The sequence below is a fragment of the Macaca nemestrina genome, chromosome 7 (genome assembly GCF_043159975.1).
Source record: "Macaca nemestrina isolate mMacNem1 chromosome 7, mMacNem.hap1, whole genome shotgun sequence".
NCBI lineage: Eukaryota > Metazoa > Chordata > Mammalia > Primates > Cercopithecidae > Macaca > Macaca nemestrina.
Window position 1 is genome coordinate 153,066,965 of NC_092131.1, and position 25,962 is coordinate 153,092,926.

General features: G+C 39.5%; 1 protein-coding gene and 1 long non-coding RNA gene across 3 annotated transcripts in view; one reads left to right on the forward strand and one right to left on the reverse strand.

Moving 5' to 3' along the window:
* LOC105490648 (SECIS binding protein 2 like) overlaps positions 1-25,962 on the forward strand; it is a 98,255-nt gene that overhangs the window by 22,340 nt on the left and 49,953 nt on the right. Inside the window, exons 1-2 of one of the 2 annotated variants that reach the window (XM_011756492.2) lie at positions 17,210-17,422; positions 25,721-25,899. In XM_011756492.2, the coding sequence (XP_011754794.1) occupies positions 17,399-17,422; positions 25,721-25,899 (203 nt within the window). In that variant the 5' untranslated portion in view covers positions 17,210-17,398. Of the gene's footprint in view, positions 1-17,209; positions 17,423-25,720; positions 25,900-25,962 lie in introns of those variants that run through there. The other variant, XM_011756498.3, reaches the window with a different exon arrangement.
* On the reverse strand, positions 5,852-17,891 carry LOC105490661 (uncharacterized). The gene is made up of 4 exons (XR_003020021.2): positions 17,545-17,891; positions 16,573-16,665; positions 9,747-9,876; positions 5,852-6,125 (listed from the first exon to the last, which is right to left on the reverse strand). It is a non-coding gene; the product is annotated as an uncharacterized lncRNA (long non-coding RNA).

Genomic DNA, 25,962 nt, shown 5'->3' on the forward strand with positions numbered 1-25,962 from the left:
CCTGGCTAGGGCTCTGCCCACCTGCCGGTGCTCACAAACCTTGGTGAGGACAGGCACTCCTGCCTTCGTGCCCAAATGTTGCATTTCCCAAGACCTCCCTGGCCCACCATACCCCCATCCTGTGCCTATAATCTGTGTGACCTGGAAGTTCTCAGGCTTGTGCATGGAGTGTCTGCCCATTCTCTAGAAATGAGGTAGGAAGAAGCCACTGCCCCCTGTTCTGGGGCCTGTAAAAATGAGGTGGGAAGCGTAGGAAGAGCTCTAAAATAGTCAAAGGGAATGTGAAAGATGAGGCCCAGGACAACACCATAGCAGGCAGGCACACAAACCGCTGGACGTCGAGAGCAGCACATTGGTCAAAGAAGACACAAGCAGCTGGACTGCGAGAGGACGTGGAGGGGAGCATGCTGGTGGAAGAGCACATGACAGACCGCACGTGGGCAGGCAATGGACTGGAGGAAGGAGGAGGAGTTTGACTGGGGCAGTCCGAGGAGAGCCGGGGATGCCGAGTGGCCCAAATCCGGGGAAAATCATCTCCCTTTTGGCTCCCCCATTTGCTGAGAGCTACTTCTACTCAATAAAACCTTGCACTAATTCTCCAAGCCCACACGTGATCCAATTCTTCCGGTACACCAAAGCAAGAGCCCTGGGATACAGAAAGCCCCCTGTTCTTGCGATAAGGCAGGGGTCTCACTGAGCTAACTAACACAAGCTAAACTAAAAGAGCACATGGTAACACATGCCCACTGGGGCTTCGGCTGTAAACATTCACCCCTAGACACTGCCGTGGGGTGTCTGTATGCTCCCCTAGAGGTTTGAGCAGGGGGGCACTGAAGAAGCGGGCCACAGCCCCATCGCATGCCCTACAAGTGAGACAAGGGAACTTCTCCCATTTCACCTTCACTAGGTTTGTGGTTATTTTCTACGCCAGGGCATTTCTGGCTGGCATGAGGAGCAAATAGTACAACTCAGGGCACACATGATGAGATGAACCATTTAGGATGCCTTGCCCAGGACCTAACAGCCTGTGAGCTCCAAGCTAAACTATGAAATGTCTCCTGTATTAGTCTCACCAACAGGAAGGAGTTGTTTCCTTAGGTACAAGTTCTTTTGCTTGCTGTATTCAAATTCCAGCTCTGCCACTTCTATCTATACAGGAATTTTGTGTAAGCGAATTACCATATATACATGGTAATTATACCAGGTATATAACATATATAAGTCTCAGTTTCTCCTGGAGAAAAAAGGACAGTAGCTTTTTTACCTCAAGGGTGCTTGTGAAGGTTGAATGAAATGTTTTCTGTAAAGGGCTCAGCACTGTTTCTGGAACAATCAGTGTAAGCTATTATTCCTACTTGGTAAGAGGTCATTGTGAACAGCCTCTTATCATTCATTGTTCTCGATGGCCAGGGGCTGTAGTTCCTATTATTTCTTTTAGAGTCCTTGACCAGTTCAAAGACTGTGAATTATAACTTGTTAGAGTTTGGCACAGCTGGAAATCTAGAGACCCCATGGTCAGCTGGCGAGTGAATGGCCTGCCTGTTACAAGTCAATGTGAGGAAGCAGGGCAGGTCAGCCAGAAGCAACAAGACCAGGATTGCAACAGTTGTCTTCCTTGAGAGCTCTGCCAACTCTGATTAAGGATGGACTGGAGAAGAGGCTGGGGTTTTATAAGTAAGTATAGTTTCTGGTTGACTTTGGTATCGATGGGTCTTTTAAGATTACAGCTCCACAGGATAGTATTGGTGCCCTTCTCTGTATCTCCAAAACAATTTTAGGGTTTTATATTATTATAAACAATTTCTTATTTCCCTCAATATTTATCTTATACTACCTACTACCCCCAGGACCCAGATAACACAGGGCCTAGATAATTTGGCAAGGGAGGATTTAGTTGATATAATTGTCAACATGAAGATTCCAGCTATCCTTTAAATGGATGGAAATGATATTCTCGTGGGTATACCCTGTTCTGTCTTGGAGTCAGTGTTGGATCTCTGGAGCTCCCACATCATGCATCAAGCCAAGTGACACATACCGTCAGGTTAGTTCTGGGCCTCATCTCTCACATTCCCCTTGACTATTTTAGGCTCTTCCTAAGCTTCCACACCTCATTTATACAGGCCCCAGAGAAGGAGGCAGTGATTTCTTCCTCCCCATTTCTAGAGAATGGGCAGACACTCCATTGCACAATAGGCCTGAGAACCTCCAGGTCACATAGATTAAAAATCATGTCACACACACATAGACAAACAGAAACTAAGAAATATGTTTCTTATGTTAGAAAGTTAAGTTGGTAGATTTTCTTTCTTTTTATTGTGTTGTTATTGCTCTGATGCTATTTATGCAAAAACATTTAAAACTCATTCTTTAGAAAAAAAAAAACAAATTCTGTCATCTATAATGCATGCTTCCTGTCATAGTGTTCTTTGAAGCTGGAATGTTTTCAGAGATGGTATCTCTGCTAGTTTTAGTTATTTAGCACTTGTTATTTTCCCTCTGAAACTGGCAATATCTTGCTTATCATTGGAAGCCTGAAGAAAACTTGATGACACATCACGGTTAACAAGAATTACACATTCACAGGTTGAGCTTTATACATTTTGATTCTAAGAATCAGGGCCTGCTGATGAAGAAAGCGCCTACTGGTTTAGAAAGGACATTCCAGAAAGAATGTTAGGTTTGGGGAGCTGTGGATATGAGTCACTGACATGAAAAATCTAGATAGCTTGTTTGCAAAGGTTTCTAAAGACAGAGTAAAAATACATTGAGTTTTTGTTTTTTTTTTTTTTAATGTTAAAAATAGAGACGGGGTTTCACCATGTTGGCCAGGGTGGTCTAGAACTCCTGGCCTCAAGTGATTTGCCAGCCTAGTCCACCCAAAGTGCTAGGATTACAGATATGAGCCACCATGCCTGGCCAGAAAACATTGAGTTTTGAAGGAGATTTTTCAATTTCAGATTGTACAGTACTTCTAAATGATTTATAGTTTTCACTATCATAAGACAGCATCCTCTAGAGAAAGACTGAGATTTGGAATAGTTCATGAAAATAATCTAATAGGCCAGGCACAGTGGCTCATGCCTATAATCCCAGCACTTTGAGGGGCCGAGGCTGGCAGATCACTTGAGCTCAGGACTTTGAGACCGCCTGGGCAACATTACAAAACCCTGTCTTTACCAAAATACAAAATTTAGCCCAGTGTGGTGGCATGAGCCTGTAGTTACAGTTACTGGGAAGCAGAGGCAGGAGAATCACTCGGGCCTAGGAGGTTGCAGTGAGCCAATCTTGGCTCACAGTCTCGAGCTAAGATTGTGCCATTGCACTCCAGCCTGGGTGACAGAATGAGACTCTGTCTCAAAAATAAAAAAGAAAACAATCTCAAGGACATCATAATAAATCTGGGAAGTTATTTCCTGTTTTTAGCTGGAAAGGTCTGAAGACCTCACTGCCTTAAAAATGAATGTCATGTCCAATTTTTGTCTGGTTCGCCAAGTCCATTTATGCATTTATTCATTCTTTTTCAACTCGCTATTACCTAAACTAGATTGTTCACAAGACAGCTAATTATGTAGTTGATCTTACCATCCAAAAATCGTTTTTTGATGTTATCATCTTCTGTTTTCATTTTACTTACATGCCTCTAATATTTCAAAGGAGCTAGGGAGTTTTCCATTTAAACCCACCATTTAATTACCTGTCTTCCTTTTTCTGGTAAATATGTCTGACTCAGCTCTAAAGGCAAGCTCATTTGTTCATTCAAAAAACACTGGTGAGTAATTTCTCAAGTAGTGTACACTCTTAGAAAGGAAATAATTACATAAATAATTATACACAGTACACTAATTTCAGACAGGATATGGCACAACAAGCTAGAGGAATTTTGAGGAGGATCTATTTCATCCAGGAAATGGAGGAAATGATTTTCAATATAAAAAGGACACACTAATTAGAAAAAAAAATGTATGAACAAAGTCAGGGAGATGGGAAAGCACAGAATACATTTGGGATAGGCAGTGACCCATCAATGAAGTTTGTAGATTAAGGTGAATGCTCAGAGCTTCCATTTGGAATAGCAATAATAAATGTGTTCTGAGGGCTTGCTATGTGCTAGGCAGCGTTCCAAGCACTGGAAACACCAAGCACTGGGCAAAACAAACAAACAAAATCCCTGCCTTCCGGGAGCTTATATTTGAGATGAAAATGACAGTCAATAAACAAAAAGACAAATATACAACATTTTAGATGATGTTAAGTGCTATGGAAAGGAGAGGGAGTGTGTGTGTTTGCATGCTGTTTTTTTTTTTTTTCTTTGTTCTTTTTAAAAAATTTCAATAGCTTTGGGGGGTACAAGTAGTTTTTGGTTACATAGATGAATTACAGAGTGATGGAGCCTGAGATTTTAGTGCACACATCACCCAAGTAGCGTATAATTTACCCAATATGTAGTTTTTTAAATCCCTCATCCCCTCTTCCACCTTCCTCCTTCTGAGTCTCCATAGTCCATTATATCACTCTGTATTGCACGCTGCTTTAAAGAAGGTGGTCAGGAAAGACCTCACTCCAAGGTCACATTTAAGAAAAGGCCTAAAGTGAGGGCTTGAGCCATGTGGGTTAACTGGGGGAAGAGAGTTCCTGCCAGTGGAAGCAGCAAGGCCAAGGGATCTCAAGATGAGAGTGTGGTTAGAATGACAAGGCAACAGCAAGGAGTGAGCAAGTGAACAGCAAGTGAGTGAGGAATAGGAATTAAGGCCAGAGGCATGGTAGGAGCTTGATCACAGGGACTTCAATGGCCACTCTAAGGACTTGGGCTTTTACTCTGAGATAGGAAGCTCCATTGGAGCTCCTTGGAAGAGAGGAGTGACATGATCTGACTTAAAATGTTATGGCTGACTATGGCTGATTGGGAGATTATCTGCTCCAGAGATTCTGACTTAATCGGTCTAAGAGGGGACTGAGCGTTCTAGCTTTAAAAGTGCCACAGATTGAGAACCGCTTCTCTAGGGCTTGCAATGTGTTCTCGCATTCGTTTCCTCAACTTGAACCCCTGAACAACCCCGTGCATTGTGCAGATGAGGAAACTGAGGCCCAGAGAAGCATAACTGACTTTTGAGGGCACATGGCCTGAAATGGGTATAGATAAAATTTAAACCCACGTTATCAAGTCTTAGTCTAGTAATGCTCTTTCCATCATAACACTTATACTATCAATGGAACCTTTTTTCTTATCAGTTTGCCACTAGTTTATAGGAATTTTGGTGGATTCATCTTACATGCTGAAAACATAAAGATACTATCTCTAGTAATTTTGATTCATACTATCTTTACTCAGGTTTGATTCCATGGTCTGTTCTGTCACCCTAACCACCCTCTTGCCATAAGATCATGTTACTCTCCTGCAAATAATGAGAGATATATACTCCAGTTCAGCTGTGTCCTGGCCTCAGTATTTGGCCAAAGTTTGCTTTTTAGTTTCACCTTCAGCTTTGGCTTTTGGAAGGTCATATTGTCAAATTTCTATTTCACCTTCTGGCAAGTCTAAACTTGGTATGGCCTCCCCATCAGGTGATCTCACTGGGTAACCATTATATCTAAGCAGCATAACTATGTAAATTATAAGAACAAAGTATGTTAGTCAGAGTTAGTGTTAATATATGAATACGCACTTTCAAATATGGGTAAGCATTTTGGATGTATTTCCTCATGTTGGAATTCTATTAATGGTTTAATATAAACTTCAGTAATAATGGTAATTGTGAAAATTGTTAATTTTATGCAAAAATGTAGAACTTTCAAGTAGTTAGATAAGAAAATAATTGAAAATTAATACAATTATACAAAAGATGGGCTACATAAATTTAGAAAGAAAATTACATCCTTTTGAACCACCAATATACATACAATTTAATTAATAATGAAAGGCATGCAGAGGAAATAAACACATATTAGAAATTAAAATTTTAAATGAGAATAACAATCTTAGGTGTGCATCTGAAAATATCCACAAAGCATCTTCTTCAAGCACAGCACAAATTTCAGTTTCTAGGAGGCTTCAATGAAATGGAATCATGTCCATTGGCCAAATCTTCAAGTCCAGCAGTGGAAGAGAGGATAAAACTTAGTTTCTATTAGAAAGGAAGGGAAGCTTAATAACAGACGATGACATCACCATCAGAAGTATCCTATACTAGCAGAGCTAGCCAAAAATAATCTTGTTCCTCATCTGACTTTGGTTAATAGTGGACTTTAATATTTAAAATTGCAATGTGCAGTATCATGACTGTAGGAACACTAGTAATGCTAAGAAATTGTTCCTGCATTATTTCAAGCTTCTGAAGTTTGACTACTGCCAAATAAGAAATGATGTTTAACCTTCTTCATGTTATATTTTTAAGGATATGTTATTAATATATGTTCTGAAATTGTATGAGACTCCTAAAATTCTGATGTGTCTTGGTATATGTTATCAGTCATAGTTACAGTTAGTATGTTTAATAATTGTAGGTCACAGAAATAACCAAATTTCCTGGTCAATCGTGTCTTTAACCATGACCATTTTAAGTCTTGCTTCCAGTTAATTGCTTAATTCTGGTGTATTTTCCAAAAGCTATTTATAAGCAAGTAAAATCCTAGAGTATTGCGCCTTCAAGGAGGCTTGTGGAAAGGATAGAAAGGACCCTGAGAAGCATTCTTGAATACAGGGTTCTGATAACTTTAGGATCATATCATTTGGATTGGGTAAGAATTCCTAGATCCCTCATGAAGAGACTGACTGATTCATAAAACTGCTAACCCAAGCAGGACAAGAATTGATTGAATATCAAGAAAAAATGTTGCCAAATGTTATGCAAAATGAGCCAGTACTGAAATTCTTAAGAAATTCAACTTAAATGAACTCCATGGCCCAAGGCAAATTACCTATAACAGATTTAACAAACAGTGCTGTGCAACAAAATTGCTATTTAAGAATGATAAAAATCCAATGTTAAGTGTGAACTCATGGAGAGCCTGGATGGCTGCCTGGCCCTTCCTGAGTCCTTATAGCTTCCATTATTAAGAGCTATATACCCTATGACTCATTAGGAAAGAGATAAAATGATTCAAATTATATGTATGTATGTGTGTGTGTGTGTGTGTGTGTGTGTGTGTGTGGTGACTATTTTAAATTGCTAAAATGGCTTATGATCAATGTTTAGTTTGTCAAATTTGTAATTAAGGGAAAATATCAAAATTTCAGGTACATTTCTGCTACATGATGAGCCATTTGAACATTTATGGGGGCATTTCATTCAATTGCCATTTTCTACACACATTTTCTGATTACATAGAAGCTTTCCCATGCAAAAAGGCCAATGCTATAACAGTAGCTAAAAGGTTATTTTAAAATGTATTTCCCTCATGGGGAATTCTGAAGAAATCTCCAGTGATGGAGGTACTTGTTTCACTGGACAGGTTGTAGAACAGTTATATAAGGTATTATAACATTAGGCAAAGCTAAATGAATCGACTGGATTGCCTTGGTCCAAAGTATTGAAGATTGAGGGCAATCAGATCCACTTCCAGAGGAAAACATAAGTTGAGCCCTTTTGAAACAGTCACTGGAAGGCCTATCCCCCTAATAGTAGAACATTATATCTCTTCCACTCCTATACACTGATATGACTAATTGCTGCAAGGCTTTAATGCATTATGCCAAAGTGTATTTTAGTCAGGCAAAGGAAATTTTAATGACCCATTGACTCAGAATAATTAAACCATTGATGATATAGAACCGAGATACTGGGTCTTCTGGAAGTGAAGAGAAAGACTGCCCTTGCCACCCACACTGCAGCAAAACTTTGGGACCGCAAACCTTGAATCCATAGCCTCATAACTCTAAACCGTCCTTCCAGACTCTTAGGACTGCATACCAGGAGTCCCCCTAACAGGTACTGGTCCATGGCCTGTTAGGAACCAGGCTGTACAGCAGGAGGTGAGCAGTGGGCAAGCAAGTGAAGCTTCATCTGTATTTATAGCCGTTCCCCATCTCTGGCATTACCGCTTGAGCTCCACCTCCTGTCAGATCAGCAGCAGCATTAGGTTCTCACAGGAGTGTGAACCCTATTGTGAACTGTGCACATGAGGGATCTAGGCTGCACACTCCTTATGAGAATCTAATGCCTGATGATCTGTTACTGTCTCCCATCACCCCCAGATGGGACTGTCTAGTTCAATGGTCCCCAACCTTTTGGGCATCAGGGACTGGTTTCATGGAAGATAATTTTTCCATGAACGGGGGAGGAGAGGAGGAGGAGGATGGCTTTGAGACGAAACTGTTCCACCTGGGATCAACAGGCATTAGATTTTCATAAGGAGCAACAACCTAGATCCCTCTCATAGGCAATAAGGTTCACTTTCTCAGGAGAATCTGGTGCTGTTACTGATCTGACAGGAGGTAGGGCTTAGGTGGTAATGCTTGCTTGTCTGCTGCTCACCTCCTGCTGTGCAGCCTGGTTCCTAACAGGCCACAGACTGGTACCAGTCCACAGCCTGGGGTTGGGGACCCCTGGTTTAGTTACAGGGAAGCAAGCTCAAGGCTCCCACTGATTCTATGTTATGGTGAGTTGTATAATTATTTCATTATATATTACAGTGTAATAATAACAGAAACAAAGTACACAATAAATGTAATACGCTTGAATCATCCCAATACCATCCCCCACCCCCAGGTTCATGGAAAAAATGTCTTCCACAAAACCAGTCCCTGGTGCCAGAAAGGTTGGGACTGCTACTGTATACCTTAAGGTAAAGCTAACTGGGAATTTTCTCCCCAGAAGCACACAGAATCCTAGACATGAAGAACTTTCTCAAGATCATGGATCAAGGCCCTGCCATCATGTGACGCTTACATCTTCTTGCTTATGCCTCTATGAACAATAGAACTGGAAAAGATGCTTTGGGTGTACCCATAGGGTATACTTTTATGTGTGGAGGATTTTATGGCTAACTTTACACAGGGGAAACCTTATGCTTTAATGCAGTAGTCCCCAACCTTTTTGGCACCAGGGACTGGTTTCGTGGAAGACAGTTTTTCCATGGACTGGGGGTGTTGGGTGGTAGGGGTGATGGTTTTGGAATGAAACTGTTCCACCCCAGATTACTGGGCATTCAGTTCTCATAAGGAGTGTGCAACCTAGATCCTTCACATGCACAGTTCACAGTGCAGTTCTCATTCCTATAAGAATCTAATGCTGCCACTGACCTGATAGGAGGCGGAGCTCAGGTGGTAATGCTTGCTCACACACTACTCACTTCCTGCTGTGTGACCCAGTTTCTAACAGGTCCTTAGCTGGTACAAGTTCATGGTACAGCAGTTGGGAACCCCTGCCTTAAGAAATAGAAGATGAGGGGCCAATGTGTGCTAGGGAATTTTTTTTTTTTTTTGAGACGGGGTCTCACTCTGTCATCCAGGCTGTAGTGGAGTGGTGCAATCATAGCTCACTGCAGCCTTGACCTCCCAGGCTCAAGCAATCCTCCCACCTCAGCCTCCTGAGTAGCTGGGACTATAGGCACGCATAAGTACACCTGGCTATTTTTTTAAATATTTTTCATTTATTTGTTTTTTTGTAGAATTGAGATCTCACTATGTTGCCCAGGTTGATCTTGAACTACTTGGCTCAAGCAGTCCTCATGCCTTGGCCTCCCAAAGTGCTGGGATTACAAGCATGAGCCACTGTGGTCAGCTGGACTAGGAATTTTAACGGTACCTTTGTTGCTCCGCCACCAGTTAAAAACAGAACCTTGGTCCACTCTTCTTAACATATATCATAGGTTAAAGAGAACATTGCCGGGAGGACTTCACCTTTCTGGATGGGCGTCATTGTTAGGTCTTCTTTTCTGTGGCATGGGGTAAATATAAATGAGACAATGATTAGAAATGTGTGCTTTGTAACAGACTTTATAGAAGATTTTACTGCAAAGGCTATGGTTGCACAACAGAATTTAAAAATTCTCTTGCTAAAGTTGTGCTAGATGACTGAATTATTCTAGATTATTTTCGACTGAACAGGGAAGGATCTGTGCGGTTACTGACACTTCTTGTTGTATGAATACATCAGGTTTTATAAAGACTCACTTGCAGGGGATTAACAAATGGGCTGGTTGGTTAAAACAAGATTCTTTATCAGGCTTATTCTTAGATCTATTTGATTTTAGTTGGCTTAGTTCATAAGGACCCTGGCTAGGGAGCATACTCCCAACTCTTGGTATCATCCTTCTGATAATTGTAAGAGTAGTATCCCTGGTGCACTGTATTTTCTCCAAAATTTTAAATGCTTGCATATAGCCATCTGTAGAAAGTCAAATGATCTCTCTTTTATTGGAATGACAAAAACTCAAAGAAATGAGTGGTCATGAAGACACTGTCACCTATGAATGACGTGCTGTGACTAGAAATCCAAAATGATGGCAACTGGAAGTGCTAAACCCTAAATCTTGGCTATACTCACTTAGGTAAGAACTTGAGCAAAAGGGTGGGATTATTATTCAAAATTATAGGAAGCCATTGCTCTAGACAGAGCTCCTGCAGTAGGCCCCAGCACACCAAACCAAACCAACATGGAGTCACTCATGCTAAATGCTGCATAATCAAAGTGAAACATTATGGAAGCAGATCGATCCCAAAACAGATCAGTGTTTTTTTTTTTTTTTTTCTCCTGTAAACAGGAGATTCTAATAAGGAAGTCCTCTCTGCTCTAACCCTTGACATTAATGCCTAAAGTTTTGGTCACCCTCTATACTGAGATGGTGACCGAAAGGGTGAATTGTTAAGTTAAAGCTGCCTCCTTACACATATAGTAAACTGTCACCTAACAGGATGTGTAAACAGACTGTAACTTACTCTTGTACTAATCATGTAGTTTCAGCCAATCATAGGTGGCCAACTGTTCAAACCATATTCAAATAAGACAAGTACCAAGCTATAACCAATCAAACTGTTTCTGTACCCCACTTCCATTTTCTGTACCTCACTTTCTATAAATATGATTGGATCATGTATCAGCCCCAGAGTCTCCCTGAGCCTATTCTGGTTCTGGGGACCTGCTCAATTGGCAAATCATTTTTTGCTTAATTAAATTCTTAAATTGAACTTGTCTAAAGTTTCTCTTTGAACACTACTAAACCTTTTAATAATAAAATTGTAATAATCCAATTTTTCAATAGTCATTTAGATATGTTTTTATATTCCAGAAGTATTAATTTTAACATTTCGCTATTCACATTCAGACAAAATGTGAATTCAGTGCACTTCTTTAAAATTCTCCAAATGGCTTTTTGACTTAAAGTTAAATCCAAATTCTTTACCATAGCTTGCAAATTAGTACAAAATCTGGCCTGGTCTAGACTTCCATTCTATCTATTGTCCATACTACTCTCTCCCTCCTGCCATTCACTATTTACAGGTCTCTCCTTTCTGTTTCCACAATTTAAGAGTTTCCCCTCCTGGGGCCTTTGCTTGTCTTTCCCCTATCTTTTTGTATTTCTCAAATCTCACATCAGATATCACCTCTTCAGTGGTCAACCATCTAATGCAGTCCATTTCTTCCTCCTAGGGACTTTGTGCCCTGCATCCCAGCCGCTCCAGCTGTGGCTAAAAGGGACCAAGGTACAACTTGAGCTGTGGCTTCAGAGGGTGTGAGCCCCAAGATTTGGCAGCTTCCATGCGGTATTGAGCCTGCGGGTGCATAGGTGTCAAAAATTGAGGTTTGGGAACCTCCGCCTAGATTTCAGAGGTTGTATGGCAATGCCTGGATGTCCAGGCAGAAGTTTGCTGCAGGGGGCGGGGCTGCTCATGGAGAACCTCTGCTAGGGCAGTGTGGAAGGGAAATGTGGGGTGGGCACCCCCACACAGAGTCCCCACTGGGGTACTGCCTAGTGGAGCTATGAGAAGAGGGCCACCATCCTCCAGACCCTGAATGGTAGATCCACTGACAGCTTGCACTCTGCACCTGGAAAAGTCACAGACACAACACCGGCCCATGAAAGCAGCTGGGAGGAAGGCTGTACCCTGCAAAGCCACAGGCGAAGAGTTGCCTAAGACCATGGGAACCCACCTCTTCCATCAGCATGACCTAGATGTGAGACATAGAGTCAAAGGAGATCATTTTGGAGCTCCAAGATTTGACTGCCCTGCTGTATTTCAGGCTTGCATGGGGCCTGTAGCCCCTTTGTTTTGGCCAATTTCTCCCATTTGGAATGGGCATATTTACCCAATGCCTGTACCCCCATATGTCTAGGGAGTAACTAACTTGCTTTTGATTTTACAGGATCATAGGCAGAAGAGACTTGCCTTGTCTCAAAAGAGACTTTGGACTGTGGACTTCTGAGTTAATGCTGAAATGAGTTAAGACTTTGGGGGACTGTTGGGAAGGCATGATTGGTTTTGAAATGTGAGGACGTGAGATTTGGGAGAGGCTGGGGCAGAATGATATGGTTTGGCTGTGTTCCCACCCAAATCTTATCTTGAATTGTAGCTCCCATAATTCCCTCGTGTTGTGGGAGGGACCCAGTGGGAGATAATTCAATTATGGGGCAGTTTCCCTCATACCATTCTCATGGTAGTGAATAAGTCTCATGAGATCTGATAGTTTTATAAGGGGAAACCCCTTTCACTTGGGTCTCATTCTGTTCTCTTATCTGCCACCATGTGAAGTGTGCCTTTCACCTTCCACCGTGATTGTGAGGCCTCTGCAGCCAGGAGGAACTGCAAGTCCATTAAACCTCTTCCTTTTGTAAATTGCCCAGTCTTGGGTATGTCTTTATCAGCAGCATGAAAACAGACTAAGACAATGACTCAGGAAGGGTACTGTTTTGTATACCTTATACATACCCACACCTCCCATGGGTAAAAGGAGATGCTTCCGCTTACCTTAAGCTATGTGAGAGAAGCTTTCTGGGAAACACTTGGAGAACTTGATACATGTTGCCTGGAGTGTGGTAGAATGCAAGGATCTGAGAGAAACAGTGAGAACAAGCTGCATTTTTGCCTACTGTGTCTATATGAATTTTTCTCAGGGCAAAGTGTACTGAAGTCTGCAATCTACTTTGACATGCACCAAAAATAAGAAGAATTAATAGCTGGATAAAGGCAGAGAGGGATGGATAGTTATATGATAAATCAAGGGTAGCAAAATGATTCCAAGGATTGATGGGATCCCAGGAATTCTGCCTGAAGCCATTTTAAAAGGGAATCCAGCAAATAAGGCTGCCTTGCTGTTCCCCAAAGTGATCAAGTTGAGATTTAAACCCTCAGAAGTCCAAGGGCTGAGGGCTAGGGTCATAAGTGACTCTCTGAGATGACTTTGCTGCATGTAAACATGCAGGAAAGTAGTAATTAAACATCTGAGAAGCTCTGCCACCCTCCCCCTCAGAGTTCAAACCTGGAGAAATCTAAAAGCCTAATCAGAGAGTGTTTAAGGTAGAGGAGGTGGAGACATAAAACGTAGAAAACAAAACTGAAGTGGACCAAGCCACATCCTTCACCGCAGGCTTCCAGCCTGAAGCAGGACTGAGCTGGGGAAAAGGAGAAGTTTTGACGTGGAATAAAGTGTGTGTGACCTTCATGAGATTTCATCGAAGGCAGAAAAAGAAATAGTCTTCAGGTAATTTGAAGGTACAGGACAATAAATAATAATTCTACTTGCACCCTAGTGAATCCTGCTCCTTCAATAAAATGCACATGCCTAACAAAACCCTAACCCTGGATGAAAGAATCCTGATTTAATATCATATTACAGTTCATTTATTCAATAAATATTTATTGAGCACCTGCTGCATGCTAGGCTTTGGTATAGGTAGTAAGAATAACAACAATGTCTAAGACAAGCATTTGATATAAGTAGAGAAGTTTTAAATGTCACTGGAGGTAATGGTGACACTCTATGTTTTGATAGAGATTTGAATTACATAGGTGTACGCATTTGTTAAAGCTAGAATTCAATATTTGGTTATATTTTTTTCTTTTGAGATAAAATGTACATATAATGACATGCACCTATCTTAACTATATGTTTGCTGAATTTTGACGAGTGCCTAGTCATCACAACTCCACTTCTGTTTATTGTCAGCAGGTAACCTTGCCTCCTGCATCACTGAGACAACAGAAGCCATTAGGCATTCCCTCAACTTTCGGCATGAAACTTATAAATGTATATAATCTGTAGCCATATCAATCTTTTCTTCCTTTCCTCTGTTACAGTAGATAACATGCCCCTACTCCCATCAAAGGTCTATTTCTTCCCCCTGGTATTTGTATTCTATCCCCTCCAAGCTTCTCAGAGGCCTTCATCTATTGGATTATCCCTCACATTCTGAACCCTCATCTCAAGGGATGAGCTTGTGTGAGTACTAAAGGCTGAATTTTCTCTTTCCTCAGAATGCTAACATTTGCCATTTCCTCTTCTTGAAGCAATTCTCCTGCTTCTTCTCCTTTACTAATCATAACTCCTACTCACCCTTCAGGTCTTTCTGTGGATGCTATTTATTCAAATACGCCTTCCTTGACCTTCCATCCCTTACCATGGTAACACCTATTGTACTTCCTTTTTCATGACACTCATCTCACTTATAACGATTTGTCCTATGCATGTCTTGCCCACAAGACAAACATGGTCTCAGCCCTCACGGTGTCTCATAAACTGCTGTATCTCTAGTATTTAGCATAGTACCTCGCACATTAAATATTTATTGGTGAATAAAATAATTTGCATTCATTTATATCATCTGTAAAATGTAGTATTTTTAAAATGCCTTCCTTTTTTCACAGATGTTAATTTTTTATCTACTAGCTATTGCCATCTTTTTAAAGATTATGTTAAATGAGAAGGGCATTGTGACATTTCTGTTCTTATAATTCTTATGATTTTGTTCTTATAATTTTTTTTTTTTTTTTTTTTGAGAGGGAGTCTCGCTCTGTCGCCCAGGCTGGAGTGCAGTGGCCGGATCTCAGCTCACTGCAAGCTCCGCCTCCCGGGTTTACGCCATTCTCCTGCCTCAGCCTCCCTTAACGAATGTCTTGTATGTAGAAGATTCTCAATGAAAACGATTTTACAATCATAAAAAAATCCGACAGTGTGGAAAGATCTTTGGGAATCCTGCTTAAATTTCCTCAGATCATTCCTCAGAAGAAGGAAGAAAAGCAAAAGTACTATAGTATTTTTATGAGTGTATTACTATTATCTTTTTACTCAGATGAGGGTATATTATGGCTATAGACCAGCAGTAGGAAGACAATCTGAAAATTCAGAGTTATTTTATCTTTCAATTGTGAAGAAAAATGGTCATCTGTTAGTTTACATAACTACTCCTTATAAATAACTTAATTTTTCTGAGCAACCAACCCTAAATTCATTCAGCATTCATTGAATCCCAACTAGGTGTGTGATAGGCACTAGGGACCTAACGTTACTTTAATTGCACATATATGTACAAATGTTACGTACATTTGCAATTCAAATACACATGCATTTATATTAAATTTGAGGAGGTAGAAAAGTTACTAAAATTAAATAAATATATTTAAATCTAAATATAAATGTGTAAATATGAATGTTTCTCCTTTCAAACTGTTTCTATTGCCAGCCTTGATATAAGTCTTGCTGACACAATATAGTTCCTTTCAGCAGGCCAATATATAATACAGGTTGAATGTCCCTTATCTAACATACTTGAAACCATAAGCGTTTCAGATTTGGGATTTCGGAAGACTTACACTATACTTACTGATTGAGCATCTCTAATCTGGAAGTCCAAAATCTAAAATGTTCCAATGAACATTACCCTTAAATGTCATGTCTGTGCTCAGAAAGTTTCTAATTTTGGAATATTTGGGATTCAGGAGGGTTTGGGATTTCATAGTTTCCAATTAGAGATACCCAACCTGTGTCAACATAAGTACAGCAAGGGGCCTTCACATAACAAGCCTCGTATTGGAATCTAATAACCAGACTAATAACTTAGACTAATTGAAAAGGCAATTAGTCTTTGCCGATGTCTCCTGAAGCATGACAAAGCGAATTTCTTAAAATCTCTTTCCCATTCCTAGCTGTGGATCTCCACACCAGTGCCCCAAACAGCAGCCACCTGAACTCTCTTCCTTCACTGAAGTGTAATTTAGCTTATATAGTTGTCCCTAAACATCCCAGGGGGATATTGGCTCCAGGATCCCTGCTGATACCAAAATCCATGCGTGCTAAAGATCCTTATATAAAATGGTGTAGTATTTGCATATAATCCATGCACATCCTCCTATATACTTTAAGTCATCTCTAGATTACTTATAATGCATAATACAATGTAAATGCTGTATAAGCAGTTGTTAAACTGTATTACTTGTATTTTATTGTTGTACTTGTTATTTCTTTTTTCCCCAAAATATTTCTATCCGCGGTTGGCTGAATCGTCACGGAGGGTGTGGGTGTTGGAAGGTGTGTCTAAGGAGATGCCCAGAAGGTATCTGCCATGCTAACGGTAGTGCCCAGTTTCAAGACAGTGTCTGCCCTTAAGAAGCTAAGGATCTGAAGATAAAATAATTACCTGTTGGGTGGTGTTATACAGATCCTGCATAAAATTAGGAGTTCTGAGATGGGTGAGGTCAGCCTGGATGTGAGCCTAGAGGTGGGCATGAACCTGGACAACGAATTAACTAATCAATAAATATTTGTGAGGAGCCCTTTCTTCCAATCATTCTGTGTATGCGTTTTACATATGCATTTTTCTAGGGCAAGACTCCATTATTTTCAGAATATTCTCATTCCTTTATAGTCATGACTCCCTTTATTTGCGTAACATAAGGAAGGAGCAGATGTACGGTGGGCAGATGAAAGCTTTTCCAACATCTCTTAAGGGATGGTTTCAGATCCTGAAGAGGTCTTTGAGGGCCCGTGTGACCTGGGTCCCAGGTGGTCTTCTGACACTTCTCCTTTAACAGTCGCAGGGGTGGCGTGTGGTTCGGGGCACCTGCTCCTGGGCGCCTCCACCTGGCTTCAGCCTCTAGGCCAGGCCGGGTTCCTGCTACCCTTGCTGAGGCCATTTGCTGTCACTCCGCCCACTGCCCCTCTCTGCCTCCTCCCCACTCCTTTCCCTTCCGTGCGCCTCCATTTCTAACTACGCCTCCCGCCCATTCGGGCCCTCCTCGGCTTCCGTCCCAGATGATCCCTCCCCGAAGCTGCCACCGCCTCCTCCATCTCCCGGAGCTGGAGCCGCCTCCTCGGCCAGTGGCGTAGCCGAATCGGTGTCGCGGCTAGCCAGATAGGGGCGGAGGTCCGGAACCCAGTCTGGACCCGAGCGGGGGGCCATGGAGAAAGCGGCCCAAGGCGCTATTTACACCGACTAGCGCGGGCCCGTTGCGGCTGCAGGCACCATGGACCGAGCCCCTACAGAGCAGGTACGCGGGTTTGGGCTGGGCCCGCCGAGCCGGGGGTTGGGGTCGCCGCTTCCTTCCAGGCCAGGCCCAGGTCTCCGAACGTGGGGACCGAGGGCCGGTCCTGCGGTCGCAGACCCCCTTACCTGGGATCCTGGCAGCTCCCGGCTCTCCTTCATTGTTCCAGCTGCTGCCTGGGACTTGGGGGCTTTTCCAACCCTGATTACTTCCCTGATGGAGGGCTCGCCGTTGCCGCTTCTCTCCGGCTTGGTGCAGGGGTCAGAAGGCTCCAAGTTGTCCCTGCTCTCCTGGGAGGAGGGCTTATAACTTCCAGCAGTCTCCCCACTTCCCGCATTCCCTTCAGCTCTGGAATGTGTTTTCAAGGTGGAAAGGCGTTTGAAGGCTTCTTACCCAGAAAGACTGTAAGAGAATGTGTGGTAATTACAGATGAAGGGAAGTCACGGGCCTTTTAGATCTATGTTCAATGGAGCGAAGCATTGTTTTTGCAGTGGTTTTACGGAGGTGTTTCTTTTAAGAAACGATACTACGATTTCCCCTTGTCCTTTTATCCAGTTATTTTGCAAAGAATGGTAATTAGTGGTTTTTTTTTTTAAGCTAGTTTCTATTTTAAGGGTGTAAAGCATAAGCTTATTTTCGAACCCGTTTTCATATTCGCAAAGTAGTCCCATCAGTGTTCTGTTTTGTTTTTAATTGCATCAAATTCCTGATTATCCATGCTAGTAGGTGCTAGCAGGCAGGGATAATAACAGTGTTAAAAGTAATCGAAAAAATAGTTTTCCCCCAGTATTTTCCACTCTTAAGATCTCTGCGAAACGACTTAATTTGAAGCCCAAGTTTATTCACTCTATTCCCTTCTTCGAAGGCCTTGCCCATTGATGACTAGATGACGGAAGAAGAGAGGCTAGTAATTTCTGCCTTTTAATTTTACAGATGGATAACTAGCACCTGAATTAATGAGATAAGATTTCCCAAATTCCTGTATGTGTCTATATGTAGTTGTAGCCGGTTTTTATTTTGAAATCGGATTCTGAGCAGGCAAAGCACAGCTTCCTAGTTGTGTATACTTGTTTTTACACAAGACTTATTTTTTTTTTTTAAAAAGCTTTATGTTAATATAACTCTGAAGACACAAATGAGTTTTGTAAAACAATACATGGAATTACCAAAGAGAAATTGATATAGAGCCTCTTGGCAAATACACATAGGCGTTTATGTGACCCAGAAGCATTCTGTATACAGCCTATATCTAGTTTGATTTAAAAACATTTTTGAAGGTATCTATCAAAAATACCTGAGATTTCAAAGCCTGACAAATGAATACGAATTTTCCTTGAATCATTTCCTTGTATGTGTGTTACTAATGAAAGGGTTCAACATTTTGTTCCTTCACTAGGATGCCAGGACTAAAACCAGTAATGCTACCTTATGTATACTTAGAGTTCCTTTCACCCTAGAGGAAATATAATTAACTATTTAGATGGTAATTTTTAGCATAGCTGTTTGTGATTATCCTAGCAGCAAGTGCTGTGAGCAAATTATTTAAACTAGAGAGACTTTTCCTCTTTCATCCCACACCTTTCCAAAGTCCACGACCTATTAAAACCTTGTAGAAATTTAAGAACTAGGAAAAAAACATGGAAGAAGGTTTTCTGTTGACTTTTTTTTCTTCCAATACCTCTTCCCTCTTCCCCAACCTAACACTAAATGAAAGAATAATTTGAAAATCCTCCACTCCCCTATACACTCAGAAAATAGATATAGAAAAGTGATGTTTTCACCTCGTTTATGCGATAGGAAGTTAATTCAGGGGTCCATGAATGACCTGGAAGGAGTATGCTTCATTATATGTCTTTTTCTAGGGCAAGAATCCATTATTTTCATCATATTCTCAAAGGACAGCTAAGAACCATTAACTTAATAGTAGATTGGGAACTGAGATTTCTCAATTTTGTGGAATTCTTGATTATACCATAGAGTCATGTAATGGCTTTTCCAGGATATTTGGATTATACTTTTGTATTTCTACTATTGAAGTGAATTTAGGTAGATAAAAGTCATTGGAAAGTATAGTAATATGTGCCGATTTCCATTTTTCCTCACAGATTTTTTTTTCCCTTTTGACCAGTGTTGACATACCCAGAATTTCCCTAAATGCCTACAGCATTAAAACTTACTCATTATAGTATTGTAGTAGTTAGCAATTCATAGAAGTTTGATTTTTAAAAAGTAGTACTTAATATAGACTTTCTGTATTTTATCTTAACCTAATTAAATCCTTGTGTACTTTACAAGTGTAACTAAAAAAGAAAATAAACTTTCTTTTTGCCTGAAGGCATTCATGTTCTTGTTTTTGTGAATTACCTTTTTTAAATATATAAAATCTTTTTATAGAAAAGGTAAATTGTATGTGTGCTGATCAAGATTTGTAAAAAGTAAATTACCGGGGATATGGTGCTAGATGGATAATCTTAATTGCAATAATGATTACCTGAAAGAATTTTATAACTAGAAGAAAATCTCAGGAGTATCTTCTTTCAGCACTTTTTATAGGGTATTCTCTGTATTTAATCAAAATAGCTAGCTTAATTTTAACTTCCAGAGTTAAATGTTCTAAGAAGATGTGTTGCTTCGTATATAATGCATTTTTTCCCCTTAAAAAAAGAAAAAAAAAAAAAAGCTTGCATTATGAGATGTGAAGAATAAATCACGGAGTTCGTTTTGTTTATAAAGGCTTACTGTTTCTATTTTTAGGAAATTTATTGAGATTTTAAAAAATAAATAATGGGCTTAGAAGTGACAGGACACTTGAGGTTAACAGTCTCTTTTCTGTTATCACAAATAAATTAAATGGTGGCTTAATTTTTAGTACATTAGCATTAGATAGTTCTTTTAAAAGAATTTATAAAATTACTGGTTATTAATGTCTTTAATTTTTGGAAAAACTAGTGAATACATATGATTTCATGCAACATGCTTTTGACAAAATTGTAAGGCTTTTGTAAAGGATACAAAATTGTCTAGCTTTTCATTGTTTCCTTTAAATAATTTATAAACTTTAAATAATGTCAGTACTCCAAATGAAATGTATTCTAAATAAGTTATTTTAAAATGTGTGTTATTCAGTAATACGTATAGTTGGCCCTTACGTAAGGATATAAGTAAATGACCTGTCTTATCAGATTTAAAAAATAATATGTTCATAATAAAAAGAAAGTGTTAATATATACATTCAGGGAAAATACCATTTGGAAATTTAAAAAAGCATTTTCTGTTTTTTCTTTTTGAGACGGAGTCTCGCTCTGTCACCCAGGCTGGAGTGCGGTGGCAGTGTCTCAGCTCACTACAACCTCACTTCCCCGGTTCAAGCAATTCTCCTGCTTCAGCCTTCCAAAGCTGGGATTACAGGTGTGCACCACCACAGCCAGCTAATTTTTGTATTTTTAGTAGAGATGGGGTTTCACCATGTTGGCCAGCCTGGTCTTGAACTTCTGACCTCAGGTGATCCACCCGCCTCAGCCTCCCAAAGTGGTGGGATTACAGGCGTGAGCCACTGCTCCTGGCCAAAAAGACATTTTCAAGCTCTTAGGTCAAAAAGGAATAAAAAATAGAATGACAGGTTATTAAAAATGTGTTAATAATAAAATACCACATATGAAAATCCTATGGGGCCCAGCATGGTGGTATACACCTGTAGTCCCAACTGCTGAGAAGGCTAAGGCAGGAGCATCGCTTGACCCTAGCTAGGTGTTCTGGACTGTAGTGTGCTATGTGGATCAGGTGTCTGCACTAAGTTCAGCATCAATATGATGACCTCCCTGGAGTGGGGAAACTCCAGGTTGCCTAAGGAAGGGTGAACTGGCCCAGGTCAGAAATGAAGCTTGTAGAAACTCTGGTGCTGATCAGTAGTGAGATCACACCTGTGAATTGCCACCATACTCCAGCCTGGACAACATAGTGTGACCCCATCTCTAAAACAAACAAACAAAAAACCTATGGAATGTGGCTGAAGCTATACTCTGAGGCAAATGCATAGTCATAAATGCCTTCGTTGTTAAACAGTTTACAAGGAGAATGAAAATTAAGCATCCAAGGCAAGAAGTTAGAGGGGAAACTCCATCAAATCAAAAGAGAAAATAATAAAAACAAAGTAATAGATAATTCAGAAACATATTAAATCTAGAAAGCTGTTTTTTTTAAAAAGTAACCATCAATTTAAAAAACATTAGATTTGGTCTGTTTTTTAAAAAGGAAAATATGGGTTGCAAAACATTCTGCCCAGTATGGGCAGAATCTAAGTTAAATTCTTTGATTTTTCTTCCTCATTATTGTCTGGAGCCTGTAAAACTTACACGTATAAGTACTGTGTTTTGTTTTGGCATTTTAATCAAAAAACAGCACAGCTAGTAGTTATCTCTTAAACATTAATCATTTTTCGCTTCAGAGGACATTTATTTTATCTTTTGCCATGAGATATAAAATATCTTAAAGTTTGAGATATCCTATTTTTACTTTAACATAGAAAGAATATGGCGGGTTTCCATGGTCATATTTTTTCTGTGGGTGTGTGGTACATACTCTGGAGTTTCACTGTGGGAGAGTGTCTCGTTATGTTCCAACTTCTGTTTTGATTTTAAGTGGGTGTCAGTTTTTTATTGCTTAATCTGGGAAAATTATTTGCATTCATCTGGAGGTTCCATCTCTGAGGAATTTAGTGTACATTCTCTGCCCCAACGTGTGCTTTGTGGTAATGTTTGCCCATTTTCCCTAACCCAGTCCAGCGCAGCACTCTTTCCGGAATGTATGCTAAATGCACATTTGTTGAATTATGTAGGCTCTCAATGATCTGAATACATTTGTCTAATAAACTCTTTTAAATAATATTTTTGTTTCATGCTCTGACAGAATCTTGAACTTTCTAGATTATTTATATCAAAGGCATTTTGTTTGTAGACATTTACGTTAATATACACAAAAAATGAACATGAAACTGCTTAAATATTTTTACAAAGATGATTCTGGGACTATGATTTTTTTCATTAATTGGGAAAATTCTGAAATAAGTTCTGAAAGATGATAGTTTTACTATATAGATAGTCGTGCTTTTTTGTGAAGCAAATAATACAAGAATGATTCGACTTTGTTAAGTGTGGTTAACATTTATTCCATATTTATCTCCTTTGTGAAGACAGCTCCCTGCTATGAACGTTCTTATTCCTAAAAAATAGATCTTGGCGAAAGTAGAGAGACAAAACAGAAATTCAAACTGAGGAATAACGTTCTATAATGTATCCAGTCTCGTTTTTTCATACATTTTGTTGTTCACTATGCAAGGCATTTTTCTTTGATTTCTATACTAATATAATTAAAATACTGCCAGAATTTGTTATTTATTTAACATGTTATTTATATGGGCTTTAGTATGTGGACTTTTAAGAATAGTTTGGGATCTTAACACTCCTTTTCAGTCCTGAGAACAGCAGATGCTGCATTTTGATGTATATTACTGAAGGCCCCAAAGTCACAATAAACAGCTTTTGAAACCATACAGAGTTGTAGCTATAGGAGAAAGTTTGCCAGTCTGTTCCTACTAGTGACATCTTCTGTTTGTGCAGCTGTTGACTATAGCAGCTTCTCTCTCTTTCTCTCTTTTTTTTTTTTTTTTTTGTGCTAAAAACAAAGGATCATTTTAGTGTTTGTGAGTTTTATTGTTGAGCTCTGATATCTAGAATTGCACTTAGAATATAAGCCAATACAAACTTTAATATTTAAAGGCACATACTGTATGTATGTACAGACATTAGTTTTGAATTATACAGAATACCTTTTAAACAGTAGGTTGCCTAAGTTTATAAAACCTTTTATAAAGTACAAATGAAGTGGGGTGTAAAAATTTTTTGCAACTTTCGACCTGAGCAAGAATTTGAATTTATTGCTACCAAGGTAATTTATGAGTTGATATTTTTCTGGGGGAGAGGTCAGGAAAAGTGTTATTTTAAAATTATTTATTTATAATTATATTAGTGTGGTTAAGACTGATAATTTGATGTACCCATATACCGTGCTGGAAAAAAACCCTGAAAGTCTACTAGCTCAGATTTATAAAACTGCTCAGTGAGTTCTCATATGTCATAAAGGACTTTTTCGTTTTTAAAAGAAATCCTGACCAGGCTCATGCGTATAATCCCAGCACTTTGGGAGGCCGAGGTGGGAGGATCACTTGAGCCCAGGAGTTCAAGAACAGCCTGGGAAACATGGCAAATCCCCATCTCTACATTAAAAAGTTTGCTGGGTGTGGTAATGTGCACCTGTAGTCCTAACTATTTGGGAGGCTGAGGCAGGAGGATCACTTGAGTCCAGGAGATTGAGGCTGCAATGAGCCATGATCATACCACTGCACCCTACCCCCATCCCCACCCCATGGCAGAGTGAGACCCTTAAAAAAAATCCTAAAAATTATATTTTTAGTGCAGTTAAAACGTGATTTCAGTTTCTTTTCTTCAGCATGTATGTGTGAACTGTATAAAGCAAGCTTCCATTATCTTTATATTATTGCTGTAAGTCGGCTTTTCTTTTTCCTAATTGGGGAAATATTTATTGTTTTGATATATTGTGTCCTATATAAGTGAGTTTGGGTTCTAATGAATCTCACAGAGTGAAAATTACTAGCTTGTATCATTAGAGTTTGAAGATGTTTTTGCCTCTTATGTTAATCTGTAAGAAATCAACTTCAATTCACTACTATTTATATTATTATTATAGCATATCTACTTCTGATTTGGTTAATTGTACAAATGTAAACCTCAAATCAGGCGGGGAGGAAGGATACTGAATTAATACTGCTGTACAGTTCAGATTTTACCATCCCCACCCCATCCCTTTTAACAAGCATTTATGAGTATTTACAGTGAACTTTTTAGAGAACTTAATTTTTCTGAAACAAATGAGCATATCTCATCTTCAGATTTTTTACTTGGATTCCTTACTAACTGCTTTTGTGAGAAACATGAAATTTATTCTTAAAACTATGCTTTTATGGGAGCTTCTAATAACTATCACCCTAGTGGGTTTGTTGGGGAAGAGTTCTGGCTAGGGCCGTGGCTTTTAAGGTAATTTTTTAGAGTAGTTAAAAACATTAACTTGTATTTCACTTACTGGTTTCATTAAAACATGTTCATATCATTTGATGTTATATTTATGATTTTTTACAGAATGTACTTAAGGATTTCAAAAAATAATTTAAAATGTTAAATTTGTTGTTAACTATAACATATAGAAACTGCATAAAACCGATGTACAGCTTGATGAATTGTTACAGGACAAACACCTTGTAAATTTTATCCTGGTTAGGATATAAAACTTAGCCAGGCACCCTGGAAGCTCTCCAGATGCCTCTTAATCACAACTCTCTTTGCTAAGAATAAGTCCTATCCTGACTTTTATGGATTTTATTTACTTTTCTTTACAGTTTTGTCGCCCATGTGTGCATCTCTAAATACTACAGGTTTTTTTTTTTAATGTCTTTTAAAGCTGTATAGATTTCTTATAAGAAAGATACAAAGTAAACTAAAATGGATTACATATCTTGGATTACTTTAGTTTACTCAGATGTGTACTGGGAAACTGAAGTACTCATCTTTTCCCCAGTGCCCAGTGTAACTGTGCAGATATTTTCTTCTTAATGTTAAGTATTTTTTTTTTTTTTTTTTTGAGACGGAGTCTCGCTCTGTCACCCAGGCTGGAGTGCAGTGGCCGGATCTCAGCTCACTGCAAGCTCCGCCTCCCGGGTTCACGCCATTCTCCTGCCTCAGCCTTTTTCATCTTAGACATTTTCTTTTCTTTTAATGATACCGATCTAATTTCCAGAAATGGACAGAAATAGTCAACTTTTAAGACTATTGAAACAAATATAGAGTATTAATTATCCTTCATAATTTTGTTCAATTTTTCCCCCAACAAAATGAGTTAAAAACACATTGTCTGAAGAGCTACATCTCTTACTACCAACTTTATTTTTAGACCCTGGTGTATGACTTCTGTATTTTCTTGATTGTTTTAACAGCTTTAATTACATTGAAATGTAACATTTGATTTATTTTCCTTATTTGGTGGCTTTGTCTAAATAACTTGATCATTATTCAGTTATTTTAAAATTGACATTGCTCTTCCTTTTGGATGTTTTATGAATGCTGAGAAGAGACCTAATTACTGTTTATAAGGACTGACTCTTCTGTTGTTAAATTGTGAATTTGTAGGAAGTTGCTTGCTCGCTTGTTATTAATGTATTCTACTTTCTCTTTGAAGAATGTCAAGCTGTCAGCTGAGGTAGAGCCATTTATTCCCCAGAAGAAGAGTCCTGATACATTTATGATCCCGATGGCTCTCCCAAATGATAACGGAAGTGTTTCTGGTGTAGAACCAACTCCAATTCCCAGCTACCTGATTACCTGTTACCCATTTGTGCAGGAAAACCAGTCTAATAGGTAATTTGTTTATTTTTATTTTCTTTTTCGTGGGGGTGGCTATAAAAGCTGACAGTGCACTGA